Below are 17,112 nucleotides of genomic sequence, written 5' to 3'. Positions count from 1 at the left end.
CGTACCTTTTGGGCCCTACAATTCTCAACTTTTCACGTACAAGTGAGACGTCATACCCTAAGTAGGTTGGCAGAGGCATTATTTGATAAAATCCGAACAAGAGTAATTCGGTGGTAAAAGGTAAAAATCCCTCACCTAATCCGCTCCCATGAAAAACCAAGCTCTGTGAGGCCCACGTCACATCAGCGTCTGTGTAAAAATTACTCCTTCTATCAGTTTCATTACCTGTGCTGAGAGCCCAGAAATGAGGGAGATCCAGGACCCAAGTGGGCCACGTTCACCATTGAATTTTTCAGGGCTCAATATGATGTTTATGTACAATCCAACCCGTTCAAAAGGTGACTCCCACTAGAAAGATGGGACAGCACAAAGATCAGAGACTGTTCAAAATCTTATGTGGGCCCCACTAAGGTTCCAACCATGGCAGCACAACCACTACTGTTTCTTATGTTGCGGCTCACTTGAATATTGGATTTGGTTGATTTTTGTGCCAATGTTGTAACATGATGTGGAGAAACTGATGGACGGAGTGGATTTTACACGGACATTTCTGCGGGTCCCACAAGGCTTTGTTGGATGCTGTAGATTGATGCATCAAGCCGCTCTTAAGCATTCAAAGAATCTTTGACTTAGAGAACTCTCCCTCTCTCATCTCTCTCCTCGTTTCTTCGACGATCATCGCTCTCTCCCTCTCAGTTTCCTGCGATCTCTCTCTCTCTCTCTCTCTCTCTCTCTCTCTCTCTCTCTCTCTCTCAATTTCCAGGAATCTCATCTCTCATCTCTCTCTCTCTCTGAATTTCCCGCCATCTCATCTCTCATCTTCCTCATCTCTATCTCTCCTGATTCTTCTATCATCGCTCTGTCCCTCTCAATTTCCTGCAATCAGACCTCTCACTCTCTCATCTCTATCTCTCACCATTTCTTCGATCTTCGCACTCTCCCTCTCAATTTCTTGAGATCTGATCGCTCTCTCCCTCTCAATTTCCTGCATCTGATCTCTCTCTCTCTCTCTCTCTCTCTCTCTCTCTCTCTCTCTCTCTCTCTCTTCTTTTTCTGGGGATTCGGAGCTCTCTCTCTGTTCTGGAACAATGGCGAATGCGCTTGTTTCAATGGTGGTGAACAAACTTCGAGAAGAGGTTTATTTGGTTGGTGATGCCAGAGAAGAACTTATAAAGTTATCTTCTACATTGGAATCCATTCAAGCACTTCTTAATGATGCTGAGATTATGCAATTTCACAATGAAAGCATGCAAGTTTGGTTAAAAAAGCTCAAAGATGTGGTTTACGATGTGGAGGACGTGGTTGATGAGATGATTCCATTTCCAGAATCTGAATCAGGAACCCACAACGCTGACGATCGACTCATGGGAAACCAGGCATGGGCGTGCTTATTTTCACTCTTTTCATGTTGCGGTCTAGAAGATTGGATAAGGTTGGCCCATGAATCAATGTCCGAAGGCGACGACATCGGAGATAAGGTGCGGACATTTGTCAGTAAAGTCGCATCACAACGCGATTTTGCTCGTCAGATAAAACAAGTTAGGGTCAAGCTGGATCAGATTGCAGCTGACACAAATAAGTTCAGTTTTAAGGAGAATCACAGTTTCCGTGGAGGTAGTCAGCTTCACAAGGCCGAGTCTCAAACGAGTTCGCTCGTAGACGAATCGAAGATGTTCGGGAGAGACAGAGACAAAGATATCATAATAAGCAAGTTGGTCAGCGGGAGCAGTTCTGAGGAGGGAGGAATTCATGTCATTTCGATAGTAGGCGTTGGCGGGTTGGGCAAGACGACTCTTGCTCGATTGATCTTCAAGGATGAAAGGGTAAGGAGCCATTTCGATGTGTTTCTATGGGTTTGTGTTTCTGATAATTTTGATGTCTTCAGGCTTACCAAAGCAATTCTAGAAGATGCAGAACGGGTAAATACTCCGCTTACTGAGCTAAACCCATTACAAAATAAGCTTGTCGAGACATTACAAGGAAAACGGTTCTTGCTTGTCCTTGATGATGTGTGGAACGATAAGAGTGAAAAGTGGGAGCAACTACGGCCTTCCTTTCAAAAAGATGCTCCCGGAAGTAAGATTTTGGTCACCACTCGCAGCGAGAAGGTTGCAAATACATGCAGGCCGTCCGCCTACATGCATAAATTGGAAGGTTTATCCTATGATGATAGCTGGTTACTGTTCAGAACCAGAGCTTTTGCTGGGCGGAAAGTGGAAGATTACCGGGCGTTGGAAGAGATCGGGAGAGAGATAGTGAACAAGTGTAAAGGAGTGCCTCTTTCGTTAAAGGTAATTGGAAGCGTCATGCGTTCCAAGATGACCACACAAGATTGGAAGGACATCTTAGAGAGCCAAACATGGGAAATACGAGACATCGCGAAAGGTATCTTACCGGCTTTGTTGCTGAGCTATTATAATTTGCCTGACCATTTGAAGCAGTGTTTTGCATATTGCTCACTATTTCCTAAAGATTATGTGATGGAGAAGGATGGATTGGTCCAGTTGTGGTTAGCTCAGGGTTTCATCAAGCCCGATGGAAAAAGAGAGATGGAAGCAATCGGAGGAGAGTACTTTGACGATCTACTGGCGCAGTCTTTGTTTCAAAAAGTGGGATATAGCTATGAAGTCAGATGTACAATACATGATCTCCTTCACGATCTCATCCAATTCATTACAAAGAATGAATGTTGCATCTTTGAGAATGGAAAGTCGGACTCCAACTCTGTACTTACAGTCCGTCATTCAACATTTATTGCCACCTGGGAAACCTCACACTTTCCTGCCCCTCCGTTTCATGCAAAAAAATTGCGAACACTCGTCTGGGCCAGTCATTCAGAAATTGATATCATCCCTGATCATTTATTCCAATGTGCTAGGTCCCTTAGGGCATTGGATTTGCGTGGTTTTTGCTCCCTTAATAAAGAATTGCCAAGCTCAATTGAGTTGCTGAAGCATTTACGATATCTTGACTTGTCAACTTCATATATTGTTGAGCTGCCCGAATCAGTGAGTAATCTCAGCAATATGCAGACCTTGAAGTTGAATCATTGTATATTCCTCCGAAGACTGCCAAGTGGGATGAGTGGAATGGTCTGCTTGAGACATCTGGAAATTGAAGGCACAGGAAAACTAAGGTACTTACCGGAAGGGTTGGGGAGAATAAGTTCCCTTCGAACGTTGAGTAGGTTTATCGTGGGAGGCGACGGAGGATGTAAGATTGGAGAGCTGAAGCGACTTGACTCTCTCCAAGGAAAGCTAATAATAAAACACTTAGAGAGAGTGGGGAGCGTGGATGAGGCTAAGGAAGCACAACTGGAGAACAAGTTACATATTCGCCTGTTGAGTCTTGGAATGTCAGGAAATGGTGAGGTCGCGAGGATGGAAAATGTAGTTGAAGCCCTCAGGCCGTCCCTTGCAAACCTAGAAGAGCTAAAAATTAGGGGATACATTGGTTCCAAGTTCCCATCCTGGATAGGAGATTCATCTTTCTCAAATTTAGTCAGCTTGAAATTATTATATTGCAATAAGTGTACACAGTTGCCTGGGCTAGGGGGACTACCTCCGCTTAAATACCTTCTAATAAGGGCACGTCTTGTAAAACAGGTGGGAAGTGAGTTTTACGGGAATAACAGTAGTGGGTGCATAAACGGGGTGGCATTACCGAAGCTGGAAGAGCTCGTGTTCGCTAAAATGTATGAATTGGAGGAGTGGGAGTTGAGATTAGAAGATGGAGATACAATGCCGTCTCTACACTCCTTAACAATCTGCGACTGCTGGAAATTGGAGGCACTGCCAACACACCTCCCGAAAAGTCTAACGTCCCTCCGCATCTCGGGATGCAGCGAGGTTTTGTGGCCATTACCGAACCTCCCAAGCCTCAAGACGTTTAAGATCTCTCAATTAGAAAACACGACGCATCTCCCCTACGGATGGAAACAATTGGAGTCACTAGAGACTCTTACCATCAGCTCGTGCCATAAATTGAGGTCTCTTCCTGATGATTTGGGACAGCTCAAGTCGCTTAGGAGTCTCGAGATCGACTACTGCCCCGAGTTGCGGTCATTGCCTCAAGGGTTGCGGGACCTTACCTGTCTCCAAGATTTGCAAATCTCCGACAATCTAATGCTGGCGGATAAATGCACAAGGAAGTATTGGAGCAAATCATCACACATCCCAAACATCAACATTGACAATGAAAGAATCAAACACATGCAAAGGATGAGATGATACATCAGGTGGACAAGGTTCAAACTAGTTTCTCTCTCTCTCTCTCTCTCTCTCTCTTAGATACAGAGTATAGATATACAGTTGATGACCACCAATTGAAGAGTTTGGATAATTCAGTTGCTGCTATTTTCGTGTTATCATCCATCCAGATGATCCCCTGATCCATGGATGTAGGTGGATCCCTAACTGTGGGGCCCACTGTGATGTATGTCCCTTACATCCACACCGTCCATCCATCTTGAAAGCTCATTTTAGGACATGTTCCCAATAAAATGAAAAATGAAGCAGATCTAAACCTTAGGTGGATCATACATGGAGAAAAGTCATCATTGATTTCCCATCATTAAAGACATCATGGGGCCACCTGTTGAGAAGGTCACAAGGACATGGATGAAGAGACTACACAAATATTAGATTCATACAAAACTTTTGTGGCCACGAGAGGTTTTTAACGGTCGATTACCATTGTTTCCTATATTATGGTCCACCTGAGATTTGGATCTGCTTAATTCATATTTGGAATCATGACCTAAAATGATTTTTCAAAATGGATAAACGACGTTGATTAAAGTACATAATCACGGTGGGCCTCACGGTCAGGGTCGAGTCAAGCTATGCTCCACTCAATCTGACACTTTAAGGTTCAAGGACTGAGCCCGGCCCAAGCCAAGCATGCATTCTGGCACAGGAGGCCCAAGTCCAACTCGAGAGAGCTAGGTTTGCTCGGCCAAGGCCCAGATCAACCCAACCCCACCAGCCCAGCCCGTTTACAAAATGCCTACTTCCCACTTGTTTGTAATTTATCTGCTGATCAAGTAGGCCACACTTAGAGGAACGAAATCCACTTCATCCATCTGATTTTCAAATTCATTTTAGAACAGAAGACAAAAAATGGGGAGAATCCCAAACTCAAGTGAGCCACACGAGAGGAAATTGAGACATTCGTTGGGCATAAGAGTTTCATATCAGGCATTTGTTTTTGTGTTTTCAGTTCATCCCAGTGGGTATGAATTTATGAATGGTTTGGATAGTATATAAATATCAAGGTGGACCCCGTAAGATTTCAAGGATTGGAATTTCTTAATTTACCTATTGTTTCCTCTTGTGTGGCTCACTTGAGTTCTAGATCCTCCTCATTTTTGGCCTCCTATCCTAAAACCAGCTCGAAAAATGGATGGACATGGTGGATTTCTCACAAACATCACAGTGGGCCTCACTTAACTTCCAAGCACATAAACCTACCATAGGCCTTAGCAGGAAATCCATATTTGTCTGTAGCAGTGTCGGTGGATGTCATTGACAGTCCACTCGATTCCATCGATCAGCTTTTCGGTGTCATTGACAGATCTTTGATACATGTTGATGCTATTGAATGTCCCATTTCTTTTATAGCAAGGTAATCTTGATAATCAACAATCATGGTATCTAATATATTATTATTTAAGTGTCGAAGGGTCAGGTTGCGTAGTACCTGCACCTGGGCTTACCAGATTCTGTTCTTGCTAGGTTCGGGTCCTCTTATTTCTGGGTGTGGTTCTCCATTCCATGACCTCCATTGGATGGTCCACAATTTGGACTGTTTTGATCAGTGCCCACATGAACGGCAGATGAGCCATCACCCCATTTAAGAGATGGTGGAAAGCGTACCTGAGTAACCTAGCCTATAGGAATTGGGTTCCCTTGAAATTCTGTTTACCTGATTATTTATTTATTTTTTCTGTTTGATATCTGTCTTCGTCATCTTTCCAGGAGGTAGGAGGTGTTGAAATCGACACGAACACAGCTGGAGCGTGAGCTAGCATTGAAAGACGTCTCCAGCATTAAGGATTTGCCGGCTTACAATCATCAGATGCCTGAAATTAAAGGCACTGCCGCCACACCTCCCGAAAAGTCTAACATCCGTCGACATCCGGGGATGTTACGAAATTAGTGGGATGCAGTGCTCCCTACCGCTTGTTAATTGTTTTGAAGTGAGTTCGAGAAGCGGAATTTTGTGGCCATTACCGAACTTCCCAAGCCTTAAGACATTTGAGATCTATAATTTAGAAAACACGATCGTGTCTCCCCTACCAATGGAAACAATTGGAGTCACCAGAGAGTCTTACTATCACCAATTGCTCTTAATTGAGGTTTCTTCCTGATGATTTGGGACAGCTCAAGTCGCTTAGGAGTCTCAAGATCGACGACTGCCCCGATTTGCTGTCATTTCCTCAAGGGTTGTGGGACCTTACCTGTCTCCAAGATTTGAAAATCTTCGGCAATCAAATACTGGCGGATGAATGCACAACGACGTATCGGAGCAAGGCATCACACATCCCAAACATCTGGATTGATGGCGAGAGAATCAAATGAGGTGCTGAAGATGAGATGATTCATCAAGTGGACAAGGTTCCAATTAGGTACTCTCTCTCTCTCTCATATACAGATTATAGCTATATACAGTAGATGGCCAACAATTGAAGAGTTTTGGATGACAATCTCATTTGATTAGGACTGCTCTACCATAGCTCTTATGTGGAAAAATGCAGGCATGCTAACTAATGTGAATGAGACCCACACTGTCCATTAGGTACACTGCCTCATGCTCACCCTGGAACTCAAAAATTAGGCTGGCCCAAAACTTAGGTATGCCACACATAGGGAAGGATTCGGATGTGGATACCCACCATTACTTGTGTGTGGGGCACACAAAAATGTGAAACTTCCCATTATGTGGGCATGAAAAACACTTTCCTATGTGTATGTTTGTCAATGTATAATTAGTGAAGCTATGTACAAACAAAGCCTTTCTATATACACCTCAAAATGTGGCCACACATGCTAGCGTCTTACCTGCACATCAGGTAAATACCATATCAATATTAAGATTAGTGGACCAAAAAATTACTTTTATTAAAAAAATTTCCTCTATTGTTTATTGTGCTTATAGTTGTTTCAAAATAAATATAATGCTTTAAATAATATGATTTTCTTTTTTTTTTTCCTTTTTTTTTTTTTTAAAGGAAAGCACAAATATAAGCTTGATCCAAAAAAACAAAAAGATTGCATTTGAACAATCAACGTTAAGGTCATTGGTTCGAGGCCATGTTGCTTTTTTTTTTTTTTGGTTTGTAAAGAGAATTTGGCTACATTGTTTTGAACAACAATTACAATTTTAAATATTTCCTCTGGTATTTTAAAGAAAAAAAAAAAGAAAAAAAAGAAAAAAGGGAAGGATGGGTTGAGGTCCAGCACCGTCTTCCTCAAGGGGAGATAACTACTCCAAATTCATGGAGCTTTTCTGGACTCCTTACAAAGATACCTCAAATCCACAAGGAAAATAAGAAAATAGAAATATATTTCTAAAAATTTGAAATAAATTGATTGATGATAAAAACAAGTTTACAACCCCTTAAATAGTCATATGAATCCTAGGAAGAAGTCTCAAAATCAAACTACAACTAAAACTCCCTAAAAACATGACTTACTATGATGATTCCTACAAGACTTCATGTTTTCAGCCAAAAATAGTAAGTGTCATATTTGGCCTAACTAAAACTTACTATAAATAGTAAAAATGAAAATAAAATGGGATTTCGATATGATGAAATCTCACAAATTTGGCGTGGGCAACCCGGTGTAGCCGGTGGGGTGGCTAAAGTAGCTTCTTCTACCCAAATTCCTATATGGCACATCAGATAACTCATTCTGATTTGCGAGATATGCCCATTTTAAGTTTCCGACGGTCCAAATCACTTCTGCCTCGGATGGGCCTTCTTTGGTCCACTTTGGCCATGAAATTGTCCGTGGCCCGCTTTGCATCATGGTTTTTTTATTTTTTTTGCTCATGTTTGTTCCGATTGAATAAGAAAGAGGTTCTCAGGGACTTGAGCCCATCTAGAGACTATACAATGATGAGGATGAGTTGGATGTACCACGTGCAATTTTTCACACACACCTGGCCGAGATTGCCGAGGTTGCGGGCAGTGTAGTGTGGTGTAACAGTTTTCTCTTTAAGCTTTGTATGGTTCTCTTTAATTTTTTCGCTATCTTATACCATTATCCATATAAATCCTAACAAGTTTAAATCAATGCAGGGAAAACAGTTGCTTGTTCCCTCGCTATCTCTGTCATCTTTCAAATGATTGTGCAATTAAAGTCTCCTATAGTTTCTTTCTCGATTTGGTAATGCAACTTAGAGTTGAGTACACATCTGAGGTGGGCCTGCTCAAATCTTAGAGGTTTTTTGGTTATCAATATTGTGGACTCCTGTGGGGGCAAAATTAGCACTAAAGATCGTAGCGACGTCGTTGTGTTTGGTCCCTCCCAACAATACTGCCACAGTTCAAATAAAGCTAAAGGGGATTGCCGGAGACATGCAGCACCACAATCCTTACAAAAGTAAGATTTCTCCAGTTATTATTTTTGCATTAAAACAACTCATATTATATATAGTACAGAAAAAAATGTTGTAAAAATATATGAGTATTGATTTAAATACTTGGTGTCGGATTGTTTTGATAATTTATATTTGATTACATACTCATCTACAATGGATCCCTCTATTTGATTCATTTGAGCAAGAGATACATGCCATGTTTCTGGTCATGTAAAAAAGATTGAAGATTGGTTTCAGCATATTTTGTGGTTTGCTGTGAATATTAGGGGTGCACATCAAACCGGTAGAACCTTGGAACCAGACCGTAACTGACCAAATGGTCCGGTTTGGTCCGGTTCTAGAGTGCACCAGTTTCGGTTCCAGTTCCAAAAATTAAAGAACCATTTGGTTTGGTTCGGTTCGGTTCCGGTTTGGAGGTATGTAGAACTGAACCGAGCCGTCCAAACTGTGGAACCGAACTTAGAGCCGTGAGTTTACAATATATTTTATTTGGATATTTGACTCATGATTTATGGTTTAAAATGCACCCTTTCATTGTTTTCACAAATGTATTTTTTTTCACACCATATATAATACCTAAACCATTCATCAAATGGATCGCAATATGAATGGACATGGGCCAAATTATAAAATAGAACGTTCAATTGGGTTGGATTATAAAAAGCCCAGAATTGTATAACCGATCCGGAACCGAACCGGTTTTCACAGTCTGGTTCCGATTCGGTTCTAGAGTGCTAACGGTCCGGTTCCGCTTCCAAAAATCTTAGAACCGTAAGGAACAGTTCGGTTCCAGTTTCACCCCCAAACCGAACCTTGTGCACCCTAGTGAATATGTAGTTATGTGATTTGATTCCATCTGCTTCACTTTTAACCATTGTTACACAAGAGGGGAGTCCTACCTTACACCACCCTATTGGACAAAAAACTAGGAACTATACAACGCTTGGCGGCCGAATGTTTGTACACTACCATTTTAAGCTTGAGCGTTCATACTATTTCTATCCAAGCCATTGACATTGACGGCCCATGTACCAAAGAAACTTAGAGATGGAAATTCTTAACCCTTAATGGAAGCCCAACAAATAGAATGTTAAGGAAGAAAATTCAGACTGGTTGAATTTTTTATTTTTTATTTTTTTGAAAGAAAGAAAGAAGAAGACAAATATTCCATAGGTAGAATCCTACAACCTCGGCCATTTTCATATTGCCAATCCAAAATGAAGCCCATCATAGTAACAATTTTGATTAAACATCCATGATCTGCACTTGTACAAAATGAAAATATAATCATAATTGTGTAGTACCTCTGGAATGAGAACCTTTTTTTATTACTATAGTAAGATATGGTAAAACTTTTCCACCAGAAGTACAAAAGCAAAATCTACTATCGTTTTTAAGGATTTTGGAAACATGAATTTCTACAAGGTGTAAATTATTATTCAAAAAAGAAAAACTTTTCTATGTTTAAGAGAACAGCCTGTTTGAGAGTTTGGAAAGTATTCCAGTGAAAAATACTTTCCAAGAAAATGATGCTTAATTCCAATATTGATTGAGAGTTTACTTTTTGGTGGAAAGCATTATCCAAGAAATTGTTTTTATAGAAAAAAAAAATCCCTCTCATTTTTTGAGGACATTTGGATGCCTATAAAATGATGAAGATGTAAATACTTTAAATGCATTCCTTTTACAGGATGTTTTTAGATGATAAACATTGCATGTGAAGTACTGTTTACACTGAAACACTTTTTAAAATGGATAAAAAAACTTTTATTCCCTCTACAGGTAAAAAGTTTACAAGCCAATTGTTTGATACTTGGGTGAATATAATGTTTAATACACATGCACCTTTGTGGGTGGGGCCCATCGTGATGGGCGCATGACATCCAATCTGTCCATCATGTACATTCATTGACGTTAGTCTTTTATTAATTTTTTTTTTTTTTAAAAAGAAAAAGAAAAATGGCTATATGAAAATTTAGGTGGGCCATATCATGTATGCCCACAATGAAAATCCCTTTAGATATTTTGTGGGCCAACCGTGATGGGTGCAGGAATATTTGATAGGGCCCACGGTGATGGGTTTATGGAATCCAATTCATCCATCATCAGCTCAAGGCTTTATCAAGATTGGTTTAACTCAATAGCATATTTTATATTAATTCCTTTCATATATTCTAAGGTCAAAGGTGTGTGGGAAGTAGAAATCAACAAAAATGATTATTATTATTTTTTTTAAAAAGAAAATAGCCTCAAGAATTTTCTCAACACACCTCATGATTCTAAAATTTTCATTTTAAAGGAAAATCTAATCTCTCTCTCTCTCTCTCTCTCTCTCTCTCTCTCTCTCTCTCTCTCTCTACTCCCAACCGTCCTCTCCTCCTCAAAGTGCTCCCTGTGATAGAGGATCTTTGATCTTTGACCATCTGCGACCATTCCAAGAAAGGATCTCCGATTCCAATCTCTCTAATCTAGTACATTCACAGCTGTAGTTTTTCCTTGAAAACGTTTCCCAAACAGCGTATATGAAAAAAAAATGCTGAATTTAAGTTGTGTAATCTGAATTAGCTATTAAATATTTAAAAATTACATTGATTTTTATTTTTTATTTTTTAAGTTTAACTTTGAATATACTCTTGAAAACCAAAAATAAGCCAAGTAAATAAGCCTTTATACACAGCCTAAGACAAACCTGATTAATAAACAGACTTCAGTTTTAAGCCCGAGCTCGAGTCACATTTCCCAGCCCAAGTCTAGCCCAAAGTAGGCCAAGCCAGGGAGCCTGACGGGCCAGCCCTACTATATTCAATGTGAATGTGCTGCCCCTCATGGAGAGGGGATTTGCTTGATTTTTGAACCATGGCATGGTTATGGTTCTACCTGTTACTGGCCTCACAACATATACGAAAAAAAGACCCTTCCGTTTCAACTACAGTTGGCATCATTGTATCCACTGCTTTCTATGGTGTGGTCCACCTGAACTTTGAATCTGCCTCGCTCATCTGGAAAATTGGATGGACAATTTGGATATAACACATACATTATGGTGGGGCCCACAGAGCTATTCCACATCAACACAATACCCACCTGTTACACACTCGCAATCCGAGCCCCTTACAGTTGGAAATACGATGCGAGACACTTCATAGAACTATTTAAGTTATAGTTCTTCTAGTTGCTTTGGGACAATTAGTCCAATCCATTGATCTAGACCGTTTATCAGGTTCAAAATAAACTGATATTATTGATCATCAGGTAGAATACACAGTACAAAATAAATGAACGTTTAAAAAAAATTGAACAGCGTGTCCAATTCCAGGTGTGGACCACTTAATGATTAGATTGGGCTTATTTTTCAGATATGGAATATACCCAATGGAGATAGTCGAATAAGCGGCTCAAGTCTTGAACACGCGTTCCTAGTTTCCACGTATGAGGCAATTGCATTAATTATTTCCCTTCCCAAATGCTTTTCTAAAGGCTGGTGATTGGTAGGGGTGGCAATGGGCCCACCCAATCTGGGCTGGTAGATGGTCATCCCAGCCCAACGTCCTGCCTATAACTCACGCTCAAACCCACCCGTTACCAGCATAAACGGTGTGATTAAAAGACAGGCGACTTGGACCGACTCATTCAATTCAAAGTCGTATTGGGACTAATCCAAGTCGGGGCTAATCAGCCCAACTCACCCTAATGGGGGATGAACTGGCCTGACTCACCTGAGTTGGGGAGAGTCATCATATCGAGTCTAAACAAGTCTGATTTGAGTCACTCCAGGCTTATCAGGGTCTTAAAACCATAATAAACAGGCCTGGCGATGTTCAGGTTGGGCCTCAAGACAATTCTTCCAAGCATCCAGTCACGAGCCCTTTATTGATTCAGGCTCATACCTGACCCAAGGTCTCTATTACAGGCGAGGCTTCAAAATCAGGCCCATACAAGAACACAAGCCTCTAATAGAAAACTGGGTTCACCTGTATCCGGCCAGCATTTGACCCACAACAGGCTCGCTCATCCTATTGTTAACCCAAGTGCTTAGGTCCACCCATAGACCACAAAATAATCGGAACATTCATACAGTGGGCCCTCGATGGATTGGTCAAAATTGTTAGGCTAGACCAATGAAATTGAGGCCCAGAAGATGAATGGTCCAAAATCATCTCTAAATTGCATGGGCCAGCTAATTAAGTGGGCTTCAATTAAAAGTACTGGGCATGCATATCCTAACATCTATAAGCGGTTGGCAGGAATGACACAAGCACTTCAAAGTGCGCGGATTAGGTACTACTCTCGCCTGTTCGGAGCTCGGGACAGGTGGAGGCTCCAAGGGCCACTGAGGGGCCACCGTGATGTATGAATTTTATCCACACCGTTCATCCATTTTTCCATATTATTTTAGATTCCAATACCAAAAATAGTTAAGATATAAGCTCAAATGGACCACACGGTGTGAATTAAATTCTTACCATTGAAAAATTCTTAGGGACCATAGAAGTTTTGGATCGAGATGATATTAGTTGAGTCCAATGGCTAATTCATACGTGCCTGTTTTAAGATTCTGACAATCTTAGACATGAAATTGTCAGCAACCCGTTCTACGTCACCCCGCGGGCAAATAACATTTTTCTGTCCAAATTAATTCCTGCCCATCTCAATTTATAATTTCAACGACCGAGTGTGGGAGGTCAAATCAGATGGCTTGAAATTTCTTTTTGAGACTCATTCGGTACTTGGACTCCCTGAGACACTTTATACTCATTCACTTGAAAATGAAACACGTGGCATGTGGTAACCGACAGAATCCTAAACTCTAGTTTATGGACACTTGTTTTTTGAAATAAGGTATAATATTTTTCATTTTCAGTGGTCAAATTATTATCCATTAATTTAATAGTCAGGTAATCAAATAAGAATAATTTTGAATTCATAATAAGATTAAGCTAATATATATAATTTGGATAGTTTAATTCAAATTATAATATGCTATCTATACAATATTCAAGTAATTTCTAAATGCACATCCACCCTATGCTACCAAGAGCATCAAACTTGTTTTCTCTAGCCATTTCCTATTTTAAAAAATTTAAAAGTACCATGACAATTTTACCCTCCCTTAACCACTCTTGTGAAGACTCATTCAGGCTAATGACCCCCATCAGGTGCAGATCTACCTAGGTGGGTGCAACCCTCACTGTGGGACTAATCCTGATGTATGTGTTGTATATCAGTTTTGCCAGTTTATTGTAAGGCATGGACCCAAAAGTGAGGCAACTACACATATCAGGCAGACTACACCATAGGGATTAAATTCCCACCGTTGAAAACTACTCGGGGTCACAAAAGTCTTCAATCAATCTGTTATTTGTGTTTTTCCTTTTATCCAGCTTCACATAACTTTGTCCTCAGGTTGGACCAACATGAAAATATATATTATCGTTCAACCTAATTAGAAAGTTTTAACGGTAGGCATTCAATGACCTTTGTTTACTGCAGTGTACTTTAGTGGAGATTCGTATGTAGTTCATTTTAGAGTATTTTTGGAGCTGTTTCCTAAAATGAGCCGACAAAACTAATGAACGATGGGGATATACAACACATACTTATAAGTGGGCCTAAGAGCAGGGCCATGTGGACTTGACTTGATATGGGGTCGCACCTAATCCGCCTTTTGAGGTCAATGTGTCGGCATTATATATCGCACATCTTGACCGGACTTGGATACCAGCCCTTTGTAACAGACACCGACACTTTTCCCTCGTGATTAAACAAATGCCTGGCCTAAAGTGCTATTTGCAGACATACATTCATATATACCACTGTGATACCACTAATGCCATTGTATCACACATGTGGAACATCTAAGATCTTTATATCTTAGGATCCTTCTTGATGAATGTTAGGTCCACTCATCATGTCAGACCGACAAATGAAATTAATGTTCTCTTACAATCCCTTTTTTCATACATGTGTGGATCACTTGACAATTGAATGTGAAATGTTTTTTTTATAAGAACCATTCACGATGGGGATTGTCTGATGAATAGCCTAGATCTTATGCCCGTTATATATCAGTACATGTGAGATGCCTGTGTTTAGCTTAAATACGTGTTGAGTGTTCACTCCCCAAGTATAGGGTTGTGATGTAGTAATAAACTCGGTAAGACCGAGGTCGAATCCACAGGGACTGATACCTGTACGTTATCTGAAGCCAAGTAGAGTTAGAACTAGACTAAGATGTGATCTAACCAAATAGAATTTTAAGGAATAATTGTGGAATAATTATCTAAAACTTCAAGGAATTCAGAGGAAAGAAACTAGGGATTCAGAGGATCCACTTGTAGAGATCAGGGAGATCTTATGCCTGCATCAAGTATTATGGAATTTAAACTGAACTTACTTGATCCGGTTTTCAAAAGATGAAAGGTATATGAATTAAAATGGATTCCATCACCAAACCATGCCCAAGAGACAAAGTAAACAACAGAATTAAACTAATTACCAACCAACCAACAATGTATGAAGATTAGAAAGGGTATCGCCATCCGACCATGCCCATGAGACGATGGTGAACAACAGGGCTTCCTGACGTCATAAACATTAAAAGGGAAAAAGAACCATTGCAAACCCATTGTAATTTCAGTCACAACAGACCATTAAAGACTAAGAAAAATATTCCTTTAATAATCAACTAAAATCAACATCAGTTCAGTCTAAACAAAAGGCACAAGCAAAAAGGTCCCCAATCACCCTGCAAGCTTCACCTCTTAGCCCTAGCTAAGAGGTTCAGCCCAACATGAATGGGCTGGATCCCAAAACAAATACAATAGAAAGAAAAGAATAGAAAAAAGAAAAAAACAAAAATTACTTTCCTAGCTCCCTATTGAACATCCCACGTTGAAGCCTTCCAAAACGAGCCCTCCTGTTGCCTCTCTCTCTCTATTTGACGTCCCCTATTCAAGCATGACCTCTTCTCCACGTTTGGAACTCTTTTTATAGCTTTTGGAGTGGTGGAAATCGGATTTGGGAAGCTATTGCACGCGCAGCGAAAGCCTTTTCGCAGCCAAGTTCGGAGCTTCATAACTCTCGCGTTCCTTGCGTTATTCTTATAAAATCAGCGTCTCTTGGAAGTATTTTTGCTGGTCTACACGATGGACGGTTCAGATCTGCCATATGATCAAAGATGGTGGGCCACAACTGCCTGGAAAATCCGATTTCGCGGACGTGCGTAGCCTTTCGCACGTCCGACGCTGACGTGATCGGTGGGCCCCACAGAGGTGTTTTCGAAGAAATCCACCCCGTCTATTGGATTCAGGACGAAATTTCGGTCAAAAATGGGTAGTTTTGAACGTCCATTGACGCGGAATCAGAGAAGAAATCACCCAAACATCAATTTGAACGTTGCAGGGCAGTCCACTTATGGCCTCTGTATCGTGCACGTGTGCTTGCATGGGTCCAAAAGTTTAGCATGGGTTTGAAGAACTCATGGCCCTCTACAAGATGGACAGCTTGGATCATTCACTAGGACAATGTGTGGGGCCCACTGGTGTCCGCAAAACGGCCAGTGTTCGTCCGTTTCCTGCGCCAATACGGCAGTTGCCGTTTTAGGAAGGAGATGCGGGTCAGCAGCGCTGACCCGCTGTACGTGGATTCGGTGCAGCTCGCGGCAGTTGTGTACCTTATGTACACGCTGTATATACAGGGCCCACTATAACGTATATGCAAGATCTGATCCATCCATTTGTTTTCTCATCTTATTTAAACCGCCGAGACCAAAGTTGAGACAGTTCCAGATATCAGGTGGGCCCAGAATCAATGGTTTATGGGCTGATATGTCAGTTGGGGCACTTCCACAGTGATCCGAGGGCTGAAATTTGATATGTACGGTTAATTTATGGCCCTCAGGCCATGTATGAAGTTTTGAGCCAATCAGATGGCGAGAACTATGTGATCTTGCATTTTTCACCAATTTCGGGCCTCTTTAACGTGAATAACTTGATTTCCTCGGATCTCTGGTGTGTAATTCCATCGATCTTGGTCCCCTGGAGTCCGTCCCTTGCCTTGGGTGTCATCAGAGCGTCAAATCCATGGTTTAAGCACCATTTTTCAGTTCATGCTTGTAAATACACTCTGCATCACAAACACGATTAAATCAAGCTATTAAACGGTATCATGCTTGTAAATCTATGTAATAACTGGGTCTGATATGCAATATTTGATCCTCAACACAACCCCCAACCAGCATTTTGCTAGTCCCGAGCAAAATATGCGAAAAGTAAGTTGAGAATTACAGAACAATTTCTATAAACTCGAGTGATTTTTGTAGAATAATCCAGATATGAGAATTCTCAGATTCATGAATGTTGGATATTACTTTCTCCTAGACTCAAGCACACGGTAAACTTCATAATCAAGTTCAAAGTATTATTCCATTAATTAGAAAAATTCTAATCATTGAGATCTATGAGCATACATTATAATCTCAGCTTATCATCATTAAAATTCACTTCT

General features: G+C 40.7%; 1 protein-coding gene across 1 annotated transcript in view; it reads left to right on the top strand.

The window, feature by feature from the left end:
- Positions 1 to 583: 583 nt before the first annotated feature.
- The window catches only part of LOC131227386 (putative disease resistance protein RGA3), an 88,368-nt gene continuing 71,839 nt past the window's right edge, over positions 584 to 17,112 (top strand). Inside the window, exon 1 of the mRNA XM_058223178.1 lies at positions 584 to 2,154. Coding sequence (XP_058079161.1) covers positions 1,089 to 2,154 — 1,066 coding nt within the window. The 5' untranslated portion in view covers positions 584 to 1,088. The remainder of the gene's footprint in view (positions 2,155 to 17,112) is intronic.

Source organism: Magnolia sinica, chromosome 15, assembly GCF_029962835.1.
Source record: "Magnolia sinica isolate HGM2019 chromosome 15, MsV1, whole genome shotgun sequence".
NCBI lineage: Eukaryota > Viridiplantae > Streptophyta > Magnoliopsida > Magnoliales > Magnoliaceae > Magnolia > Magnolia sinica.
The sequence above is the reverse complement of the archived record's forward strand: the minus strand, read 5'-3'. Positions and strand labels throughout refer to the sequence as shown.